This window comes from Trachymyrmex cornetzi, unplaced genomic scaffold (genome assembly GCF_001594075.2).
Source record: "Trachymyrmex cornetzi isolate Tcor2-1 unplaced genomic scaffold, Tcor1.1 scaffold1354, whole genome shotgun sequence".
Classification (NCBI taxonomy): domain Eukaryota; kingdom Metazoa; phylum Arthropoda; class Insecta; order Hymenoptera; family Formicidae; genus Trachymyrmex; species Trachymyrmex cornetzi.
Genome location: NW_017295933.1, coordinates 110458 through 122850, shown reverse-complemented (window position 1 = coordinate 122850; position 12393 = coordinate 110458). Strand labels below are relative to the sequence as shown.

The window sequence follows — 12393 nt, the reverse complement described above, 5'->3', positions numbered from 1 at the left end:
GGCACTCAAACTCCGCGTCAGTATAGAGGACAGTTATGCCAACTTAGCGACAAAAAGAATTTTGACAATTCCTTTAAGCGGGGTTTTTAAATGATCAATTCCCGGTACTTTTTTGACAGTATGTATGATATTCAAATAATAATACATACATACACATACAAAAGGTTTAGAAATGTTTAAAAATTTAGCTATTATAGACACAACTATTAATTGTGTAAAATGTTTAAACTGATTGCTAGAATGTCAAAACTTTTGCATTATTTTTTCATCATGCTTGAGCATCTCTACATAATTATTTTGATTGTTCAACAAAATTATTTTCAGATATGTTTGCGATGTGTGCATCTTAGTTGCATATATACATAGATGTATTCTTACTTATTTTTTTAATTTTATGCTTAATCTTTCATACCTACATGTAAATTTAGCGATATTCAATTGCCAAACTTAAACATAATTTTAAATCACGGATATGTAGACGTGCCTTAAGTACGCCCCGAATGTGTCTACTTTATATGATAAGGCATACATAATGCCTATTATATGAGATATTGTTAATCGATTTTCCGATTACTGTTAACCGATAAATGCCGTCTACCTTTTTAAACTAAAAACTTAAAAATCACAAGAAATTTGAAAGAACTATATGGCTGTCTTCGATGAAATAACCTAAGGCCTTATCTGCAATTTTAGAATTCGATTATACGTCATACTCTGAACTTACGATTTTAAGCATTAACTCTTTAGCTGCGGTATGTTTTAAATAAAAGCCGTCCTCTGTGTGCGAAACGGTATCTACAAATCGATCACTGAAACACGATCGGTTCTACTAAAAGTAGAATCACGTGGATAATTTAAATACTCCATACAAGACACTTGCTGCTTTTTTCTAATATGTGCATGGTGTTAGAAAAAGTTAAAAATATGAGATCACAGATTTATCACTCTTTTATTGCAACAGTATATTTTCGAAAAACCTTAAGAAGTAAATAAATAAATAAATAAAACGTAGAGAAAATAATAAATATATAACATAATATGTATAAATGTAACACATTTTTAGGTAACGGATATATAAATCGGCAGTTTTTAATATTAACCAATAATCAAATCTGTCAAAAACAGATTTTATAAAATGTCTATTACAAATTTTATTGGCAGAATGCCAGCAAAAGTATAATAGAATCTGCTAATATATAACATATAATGGTAAACTGATTGTAAAAATGGAGTAAAATATACACATATACATATACATTTTCTGCAGCTAAAGAGTTAAGAAACTGAAATATCGTGATAAATAAATATGTGCAGTTTGCTTTACTGAAAAATGAAACAAGTTTTGAATCTCTTTCTAGTTAGATATAATTTTCAACTGACGTTATTGATACAATTGTACAACATCTTATCACCTTGTATTTAATAAGCTTTGCTTCTTTTCAATAGACATCTCAAATTCACGATAAGCGACATTATTGCATTTATTATGAAATATAAAATTATGATACTATAAATTGCATATTATTACATCAGAATGGGAAATCAATTTTTATCGCTTTCCCACGAATGTGTGTTATTCGGTGGCGCACAAATTTGCGAAATAATATAGATAGATTTGTGTTGGTATAATGACGGTAAATGATAAAATAACAGTGAGAAGAATATTTTGCGCTTTACTTACGAAACTGGAAAATATTTTAAATTTCGATTTATCGGATATCTGATTATATAGAGAGCGTGTACACCGAAATTTATTGATGTGTGAATAGATATTACGAAAATTTTGGTAACTGTCTGATTAATATATATAATTTTTTATTGTCACATTTACATAGGTTTCATCGATATATATGTATAATATTCCATCCAAAAAAAACCGATCGAAAGAGAGAAGGAGTTAGGACAATATTGCGCAATTATATAGAAATATGAATCATGCGGAAGTAATATATACAAGATACATGAGCCATGTACAATGCAGATTCCGTCAAAAGATAACAATATAGACTACAAAAATTAATAGACAAAGCTCGTAACGAGTATAGAAAGATATCTGTTTAATTTTAAACAAGCAGATGAGATTACTATTATTACAAATACGAATGCAAACAATAAAAGCATAAGAATCAAGATACTGGACTAAAGTATAGTTTACATGCATGTACATCTACTTGGTTATTCAGGCAACCAAATATTTCGAAAGCAGATTTTTTAAATGTTGCTATAAGTATTATCGGTAGGAAGTTAGTAAAAATACGACAGAATTTGCTAGCAAAATATGATAGCAGATTGATGATAGAAATAAAGCATAGAATAACATGTTTGGTTTTAATGATTACAAAATGCATTTTACTTGTTTTCTGCTAGCAATCTACTATCAGATTATATTAGATTAACCAGCAGAAGTTAGTTCTGCCTTTGCTGGGAGAACATAAACAGATACAATTGATGTTAATCTGCAATATTCGGCTCAAATCATATTGATCGAAAACAATTTTTATATATCTCATAATATTTTTAAGAATTTTTTATATTTTTAATTTAAAAAATTTCTAAAAAATATCTTAAAAGTCTTCAGATTTTACAAGTTTACTTTAAAAATAATAGAATGAGAAATTAAAAAAATATCTCAGAATTTACATATGTATATAAAAAATTCTAAAAAAGATATAAATGCTTTTTCAGCACTTCTGAAAAATATTTCAATTTGTATAAAACTGAGAAACTCTAAAAGATCATATGAAAAATTTAAACAAAACTTTTCACCAGAAATTTGTTGGTAAACTACTAGCATATTTTACTAAAATTTTATTTGCTGAATACTTTTGAATCTCAGTATATTATACTATAGTCATCTATTGTACAATCGAGAACAAAAAATACTATTTTACTCCAATATAATAAAATTAAAATGCAGCTTCTTCTTCAACGATCTACTTACTACTAATTACCAAAGAAGAACGCGTAATGAAATTCATAAAAGAAGAGACTTTGTACAAATAATTTTATACTCTCTCTGTATACACCTGAACTTGACAGCATTTTGTTCTCCACTATATTATTGCGCACAATTATAGTTGTTTATAGGTACTTTGAATTATGTAAAATTCTTAATTTTATTAATATTTATTTCTAATTTGATCTGTAAATCGAATATTATTTAGATGTGTATGTGTGTGTGTAATATGTATTATATATACATATAATATTCATACAAATATACACATATATATATTTACACATAAGATACGAATAGAATATTTTTACAAAGTTACGATTAATTATAAAACGTGGAAATGTGCTTATTTATATATTTCCGAAAATATGGAAAATATAATTTCAAACTTAATCTAATCCCATACAGCACAGAATTTGCAGCAATATCGCTGTAAAATTTCTGCAATATTGCTGCAACATGCAATGTTGCAACAGTGTTACTGCAACTTTTGTGCTACTTTGTGCTGTAGGGGATTATTTATATGTTGTCTTTTGTTTAATCATTCGCAACACAAGTGTGGAAGTTAGTCACTTGTTAAAATAATTATACACGTACACGTCCACGCGTTCACACACACACACACACACACACACACACACACACACACACACACACACACACACACAGTTTAATTTTTAGTATACGAAAAATATAATAAAAATACCTGCATTGTAAACTATACTTTTACTCCTTAAGAAAGATTCCCTTTATGTACAAGATACCAATAATTATATAGAAATTGTTGAAAAATATATATATTCAATAATGTAATAGATTTTAGTTCTAATAATGTAAAAGCAGTCACACACTTTAATTGTACTAACATTGTTCATGTACATCATGCATTGACATGTATTTTTTTATGAAGCCAGATATAAATAAATTCAAGCTTTTACGAAGTGTTCCTATTGTTCATCTTCCGAACTTATTCAACTTCAAAGGACTATGCCGCACAAAAAAACTTAAACATCAATAATAAGCAGATCAATATTTTTTGGATTGTTTATGTTATTGCCGTACGTTCTCTAATGTTATTGGCTGATTCGCTTAGTATTTACGTATTGTCTTACGTTTTTCTGTATTAGCTTATTATTTACTACCTCGCGTTTTTCTGTGTAGACTTACAACTAAAAGCTCCTAGTTCATATTAAATGTTAAGTAATAAATGTCGTAAGAAATAATTGCGCATCCATGTAAAATATTAAGTAGACTACAGAGGTAAAAATAGTTTCAATTTAAATCTTCCGCCAAAAGAATAAAAAATATCCTCGAAATCTCGATTTAAATTTATCGATTTTAAACGCGGGAAAAGTCGATACTCGATTTATCAAATAATCGGCCGAGTGTGGACTGCGGACCGACAATTCAGAATCTTCTGAATGATTTGGAATGATTTATGGAACTGAATTTACTACGATTTTGTGTTATTGTTTATTCCGACGTGTGTATAGCGTCGCATTTCTATTGACTCATAAAGGTTCGTCATTTCCGATTAAATTCCCCCTCGCTAATCGCAAAGATGTCTGTAAGTATGAGTTGCACAACTCCGCTTTTCTATAACCTCATTTAAAAATTACCCTCGAATTAACCTCGCTTTTCTTTACAGGCGCCGAAACAGGTAAACTGTCACATGTGCTTAATACTGAATTTCTCACAAATCTTAGCATATTTTTCATATTTTTGTAGCAACAGAATGTTGAGCACAAAGAGAAGAAGAGGAAAGAGAGTATTCTTGATTTGTCGAAGTATCTCGAGAAGAATATAAGGGTAAAATTTGCCGGTGGCAGAGAAGCTGAAGGTATCCTTAAAGGTTATGATCCTTTACTCAACCTAGTACTTGACAATACAAAGGAATATCTTAGAGGTATGTGTGATGATTAATAACATTATTTCATTTAATTGATTACAAGGACGATTATAGTATATATATATATATATGTATACGTATTTTGACAAAAGTATTAATAAATATGTGATATATGTGTTTTCATATTAATAGGAGTGCTTTTTAGTAGCTTATATATTTTATTTTTAAAAATGTAAAAAGTGATTTTATATAAAAGTATCAATATTTGGCCATAAAATAGTGAAATCTTATATTTACTATTGCTTATTTAAAAATCTAATTGTACATTGTAATTATGTATCATATTTGATAAATTTTTAATAAATATTGTAACTCAAACAATTCTCTTAATTATACAGATCCTGATGATCCCTACAAATTAAATCAAGACACTCGTATGCTGGGTTTGGTAGTGTGCAGAGGAACATCTGTAGTGCTTATCTGTCCTGTAGACGGAATGGAGTCTATTCAGAATCCGTTCATACAACAAGAAGGATAAACAAACAAGATTTTTACCAATATATGTTACATCTTACAAAGGAAACTTATCTTAATCCTTATATTGATTACTATTTCTATTTTTTAAATAAAAATATAATTTATTTTGCATTATTAATTGAGGAAGCTTACATATATAGGAAATAAATGCCATTTTCTTACAAAGGTAAACGTTTTTATATCTATGTTTACAATAAATAATACGATTGCACATCTAAATAAGGTACTATGTGAACTCTTTATGATATACAAGCAACTTATATAGAATAATAAGTTCTATATATAAGTTGCTTCTACCATTTTTACTCAATTCCGAATTCGTTTCTTAACCATGGATATTGTTTTGGACATTCGAAGCATGTATGTAAATACCTATATGATTTAAGCACTTTACTAGGTAATTTGCAACTATTTGGCAAGTCACAAGCCATCTCGTATGGTTCAAAATGTCGTTTCGTGCATTGCCATGGTGTAAACTTCTCAATTTCATTCAGAGGTGTTGGTCTACGTATCCATTCCACTATCTGATGATTTGTAACGAAAAATACATCGTCCAATCGAAGTAGATCGTCGATGAATTTCTAATTAAATATAAAAATAAATTTTTACAAATTAAATAGAAATAAAATTTATCAAATTAGAAAAATCTGTAAACGGAAGTTATAATAAATTTGAGTATATTGCACTTTTTTAGTTTTATTAATTTTAGTATTATAAATTGGTTAAATTAATAAATTCATAGAAATTGATATATATCATAAATACCAACAGTAGCTATTCTTTTAAAAATGTTAGAATAAATAACGGAAGTAATAGTAGATAATAAATATAATTTTAAATAATTTCCTTTGTATTAGTTAATAATAATCATCATTGATTTTAATAGTAATATTGAAAGTTTTACTTACATTAAATGCATAAAAATACATTGGATTTTGAAACCATGATGCATGAAAATGTAGGCCGAAAGGTGCCCGATTGGTAAGATAATGTCTTTTAAAGTTCAGCGTGAGTATGTTATAAACGTCTTCGCCAGATAAGTCAGAGGGGCATGAATCTACAGTACTGCACATATAATCCTGAACAAAAATGCAACAAATAGTTCTATACAACAAAGACAAAAAAGAGATCCAAAATAGAGACCATAGTAATCGTCATGGACGAAAGTTCGAAAAAAAGATTCTCTATTTCAATTTTTTAGATCGCTTTCATTGTGAAAAATATAAATTAAATTTAATAAACAGATACTAGCATGAAAAGAAAATTCCATAAAATTAATTATAAGAACTTTTCAATCATTCGATCTTTCGCCATGTAGGAAGATTAAATTTTATATTGTTATTCATCACAATGTCCTACAATTAATAATCTTAGATTGAAGTGGTCTCAACTTTTTATTTTTATTTGGTACTATCAATTTTTTCAGTTGCACGTGATTCATACATTTGTCAAAAGTTGATTTAAAGGTAGTTCCCAGATACTCGGATAAGAACGAGTAGGACAAAGTTGACCTGCACGGACGCATGGATGCGGCGGCCTGTAATCAAGTGTGTAGGGCCAAAAGGGTGGGTCGGAGAAAGGTGCAACAATTGAGGAATCATAAACGTAGCCAAACTCAGACATCATCAGAAACTGGCGATTCCATCCGACCTGTAGAAAAGGCGCCCTTACCCCTACGACACATACATATATTACTTTATAATAAATACTCAAATTGTTTTAACAAAATTACATTGGAAAGACCCATGCGATATTTGTTACAATCAAATTATATAATTTAAGTTTATATTACGCATGATAATTCTATAAATAAGCTTTCCAATATAATTTTAAAACTGAAAATAAGATTTCTACCTCTGATTTCTCCGATACGAACCGCTGCATATTTCTTGATGATGTTTGCTATTCCGACCATCTCGTCGAACCAATCTTCAATCGTCGCATTCTTTGACCACCATTCTTCTGGTCCACGATGTCTAGTAAATAAATTGATTCATTTTTTAAAGTATTGTATTGAATCAAATGATGCTTTATATATATAATGATTTTATTACAATTCCTCTTTTTTATATTTGAAATATAAAATACTCTTACGTGACAGAATGTGCGGCTATTTCGTGACCGGTATTCCACAAGTATTGCACATCTCTGTAATTTGTATATTGATGACTAATATAGAAAGTACCTTTTATAGGGCAGCCATTAGGATTTTTTCTTTCATCCGTAAAAATTTCTGTAAATAATCGGAATGATAATTTTCTCTGAGAAATCCTTAATATCATTGGGACAAGGAAAAAATTAGCATTAATATGTTAATGTAATTATTCGCGAACAATTCTGCAGTTGATTTAGGTCATTGTAGATTTATCCGATCTTTTAAATAAAAAAAAAAAAGATAAAAGTTATAGATTTGTTAATTCAATTGACGACAGTAATTTTTTATTAACTTACTTGAGTAAAGTTCAAAATTTTCTGCATTTACAGCGTCATTAAAAGTAATTGTTATCATTTGTGGAATTGCGTGTGCAGTAAGATTTCCTGGAATTCGAGTCCCTTCCTCAGAACACCAACAATTTGGTAATTGACATTTTTCTGCGTCACAAACTGGTGCGGCATTTATATCATGTCGCATGTCTAAAACAGATTAATATTTGTATTAACGATGTGCATTATAAATATTTTATTTTCATAATGTGATAAAAAAAACAAAAGTGTCATTTTTCATATTTTCTAATTGATAAACAAAAATTAATAAAATCATGAAATATGTAATACAGACAACAGGAGTCGACGCTGGTAACTTTGTTCAACGTTATGAACAAAAGTAACTTTGTTCAAAGTTAAGGTTTACATTTTCAGTATTAAGAAAAATTGCGCGAATTGATAACCAGCGTCGATTCCTATTGCCTGTATTACATATTTCATGATTTTATTAATTGTTCTAATTAAAGGAGTCTGTAAAAACTTATTAGTTTTTTCGTTAATTTGTGATTTATCATAAACAAAAATATTTCAAAAATGCAAAATATTTTATGAAATAATGTAATTTGGGATATTACGAACTTTTTCTTTCAATCGTTTTGTATTAATTTTAAATTTGCTATATCTCTGAATATTTAATTTTACCGTAATATCGAATGTTTATCGCAACAAAACTATCTATAAATAAAAAAAATTCATCTCGAAGATTCTGCTCTAATTTGGAAAATTATAAAAAATTAAATCTTTTTCATATATCCCTATAATAACATACTTTATCCGGGATATATCCCGGATTATATCATTTCATATTAATTTTATATTTGAATATTTAATTTTATTATAATATCGAGTTTTTATTGCAACAAAATTGTCTACAAGTAAAAAAACATTAATCGAAAAACCTGCTCGCTGAAATAATTGCACGCTCAGTAAGGAATTCTGTTAGTATACAAATATGAAGAGATTAATATATGTGTTTGCGTATTGTTCGCATTTCTTACCACACCAGCCTTCATCGGAGCCATCGAGACAATCGACGCTCCCGTCGCAAAAATAAAGAGCAGGAAGACACGTGCCATCTCCGCAAGCCAAACTTTCCTCATCACATTCGCCATTCTTAAGTAATGGCTTTGCTGGTTGAGCATCTACGAGAAACTTTGAAAACTTCACATCACCATTCGGTATATAGTAATTATATTCTTTAAACAAATAAAAAAATTCGAATTAGACTTTAATGAATAAATCAACTTGTTAACAATTTATTCTTAACAACTTATATTGACTCTGAAAGGCTTTTTGTTATTTGTTATATTTCTTTAAACTACAAAGACATCGTAAAGATTGTATGAATCTTTCCAAAAAGAGTTTTAATTTTACTAAAAAATTAAAACAAGAATTACGTATGTTCGTTGTGTATATTTTATTTGAAATAAAAGTTAAAACATTCATCAACTTCACATTCATTGGCTGCAATAGTTATTTACAGTAAATATTTAGACATGTATATTACATAATTTAAGAGTATACTAACAATACGTATGTTCCAAATTAGAACCAATGAGAGATTTAATGTCCAAAAACAAAGAAATGATTAACACTTGTCGCTATTGTATGATTTTCCGGGTGAAAGTATTGCGTGTATAACATTCGATCGCTTTCTTAAGAGTAGAAATCGGCATAAAGTTTGCCGGTGTTTGTAGTCGTAGGGCTTGTCAGCCTTTCGTTCGCATGTTTCAGAACATATATAATATACATATATAGATTTAACATAAATCTAAAATATACCTGAAGTTACATCGCAATTATTGACGTTTGTCTTGAAATCACAGATCTGCCTGGAAACATCGAAAAGAAGTCCTTGCGAGCATTTGAATTCAAATACTTCGTTATCTGAAATATTATTTAACAATAACATATGTAAATTAAATTTTCTCTAAATTTTATATAATGTTATATGGAATTTTTATGATAAATCACGAAGAATAATAAAAATACAATAAATAATATAAGTAGGAATAATTATCAATAACAAGACATTTTTTAGCATAAAAATAATTGTGAAAATATTCACGTAAAAGAACAAGCAATAATAACAAAGAATATAGTGTGTATCCCTTACAGCACAAACTTCCAGGGGACGTCCTTAGGACATCCGTATGTCCTTTGAATATTCTAACGACATCTTCGGGATGTATCCCGGATAAAGTGTGCTATTAGGGATATATTATAGTATGTATATATTTTTACATGTAAAACATTTTTTAATATTATATAACTGTATTCGTAATTACAAATATTGTTTTCATAAGTCTTTTATCAAAAATACGTATATAAAAAATAAAACTTAATTCAAATACTTATCTTTACAATGAATAATGACAGTAATACTCTTTTCTTTCCCTGATGAAAATAAAATTCGGAGGATAAATCGGATATAATGGAAGAGTAATAGAAGCGTGAACGAAACTTCTAGAAGGCGAAAATTGGAACAATGAAATATAAAAAAAGCATTTACGCTTCTTTTACATTTTGTTGTTTCAATTTTCGCTTCCTTGAAGTTTCGTTTACGCTTCTGTTACTCTCCCATTACGTTCGACTTACGCTCCGATTTTTATTTTCATCAGGGTTGTACATTAAGAACGTCTTGGTTTTGCAATTTTTATGTAAACTCGCACAGAAATATAAGATCAGATATCTCCAAACGTTTTATTATGTCCTTTAAATCTATTTATCGGCGAAATTAATTTGTAAAAGCACAATCGTTTTTCCTCTCTTATTCTGATTATAGACAAAACTTAATCGATAGTTTAAATGAATTTTCTTCTTTTATGTGATCTGTAATTACCTAAGCAGAGAAAATATTTAGCACATTCTGTAGGTGACCAGATGTTGTGCGATGGTGCCTTAGGATTACGATAGAACTTGTTGTCGTCTATACAAGGAACTTCTCCGGATTTTCCTTTCTCCGTCACGATATTCGCTGAAAATATCACGATGTAGAGGTGTAAGTCGTGTGACCCACATTTTCCTTGTTTTCAGATTTTAAAAAATCAATAAGTCCTTTTCGTACAAATTAATTATAAGTAATAACAAAATTATTACAAAGTGCACGTTAGAACTTTCACTCAAAGTACTTTATCAGCCGTATATGTACGCATGCGCGAAATTAATGATACTAATGATACACCTGAAAAAGTATCAATCGCGAAATTAGTTTATTTTTAGTAATAATTTTATTACGGCAATATATATAGTTTATCATTTTAATTATTTGTAACCTGTAGTTTGTACTCTTTGGTTTCTTTTGGCAACAATTAAAGATATAGTTTTTCTTTTTCTCTTAAATAAAAATTTTAACTCTTAGTAGATTTTTAAATTAAATATTTTAAAATAAGATAAAATTGAGATGAAAAATAAAAATCATCATTTTAAGAAATAATTATTTTGAGATTTTTAGACTGGGAGCAAACATTTCTGTAATTAAAAGAAATCTATGGTGCAGCAAAAATAAGTTTATGGAAAAAGGATTTACTTTTTTAAATGAATAAAAAAAGATCGTTTTTAAGAAGACTGATATTTCTTTCTTTTATCAAAGATCGAAATGATTTCAATGTCTCACAGTTATGAGATTATCTTGAGACGTACTGTACTTTCACGTTCCGTTTGGTTGTTCAGAAACAGATATCTGTAGCGTGTGATGTACTACACTTGTTCGAAGAGAAATCTCTGCGATTAGCGCCATCGTTTTCACCCGAATGCAAAAACGGAAATAAAACTTGCGGCATGTATTATTGTTCAAAGCAAAATTCCAAATCTATAATTTTATCTTTTATTTTTGTTCCGTTATGCTTTACTTCGTAAATATAGCACATCATTGATACAATGTTGTTATTTTTTAATAAATAAGAGTAAAAACTTTTTTGGAGATAAAATGAAATATTTCAACTATATATTCTTTAGCTATAATCCAGACAACATGCACGTTGTATAAGATATCTAAAAAATATCTTTTAGATATCTTATGTACAATGTATGTTATCTAGGAATATTCTCTAATTAAAAAAAAACAATTTTTTAAACTAAATAAGGATATTATTGTCAAAAACTATTTTATGTTCCAATGTTTCCTTTTTTGTACAGAAATACATTACATTATTTTTTTATCCCACTAACATAAATGAAAAAAGGAGTTTAGTTATTTTTGCCCGCTCTCTCTCTCTCTCTCTCTCTCTCTCTCTCTCTCTCTCTCTCTTTCTCTTTCTCTTTTATTCAAAAGTTCTAAACGTTCTAAATCTAAGTATTTATTTTACGTTCTTATTTATTTAAGTAAAACATTTTCACATATATCTTTTTACACTTTGCTTCTTTAGTTTTATCCTAAAATCACGTATATTCAAGTAAACTAATGCAAACTCTGACCGTAATGTATTAATTTATATGACTTTATAATTATCCGATATTTAAATCAATGATGATAAATCACAAATTAACGAAAAAATTAATAAGTTTTTACAGACTTCTTTAATTAGAACAATTAATAAAATCATGAAATATGTAATACAGGCAATAG

The 12393-nt window shown here is 28.3% G+C and overlaps 2 protein-coding genes across 2 annotated transcripts in view; one reads left to right on the top strand and one right to left on the bottom strand.

Moving 5' to 3' along the window:
- The first annotated feature begins 4346 nt into the window (after positions 1–4346).
- On the top strand, positions 4347–5472 carry LSm7 (U6 snRNA-associated Sm-like protein LSm7). The gene is made up of 4 exons (XM_018522566.1): positions 4347–4523; positions 4605–4616; positions 4685–4862; positions 5204–5472. Exons 1-4 carry the CDS (start codon positions 4518–4520, stop codon positions 5341–5343), a joined length of 336 nt encoding a protein of 111 aa, XP_018378068.1. The 5' UTR covers positions 4347–4517; the 3' UTR covers positions 5344–5472.
- Positions 5473–5627: 155 nt separating this feature from the next.
- ChLD3 (Chitin and LDLR binding deacetylase 3) overlaps positions 5628–12393 on the bottom strand; it is a 7657-nt gene continuing 891 nt past the window's right edge. The window contains exons 2-10 of the mRNA XM_018522567.1: positions 10669–10803; positions 9609–9713; positions 8825–8968; positions 7794–7976; positions 7437–7575; positions 7197–7318; positions 6786–7015; positions 6251–6421; positions 5628–5923 (exon numbers count right to left, since the gene is read on the bottom strand). Coding sequence (XP_018378069.1) covers positions 5645–5923; positions 6251–6421; positions 6786–7015; positions 7197–7318; positions 7437–7575; positions 7794–7976; positions 8825–8968; positions 9609–9713; positions 10669–10803 — 1508 coding nt within the window. The 3' untranslated portion in view covers positions 5628–5644. The remainder of the gene's footprint in view (positions 5924–6250; positions 6422–6785; positions 7016–7196; positions 7319–7436; positions 7576–7793; positions 7977–8824; positions 8969–9608; positions 9714–10668; positions 10804–12393) is intronic.

Coding starts and splice junctions, on each gene's coding strand:
- LSm7 (XM_018522566.1), top strand. Junction 4,863..5,203: donor TACAAAGGAATATCTTAGAG/GTATGTGTGATG, acceptor TTAATTATACAG/ATCCTGATGATCCCTACAAA.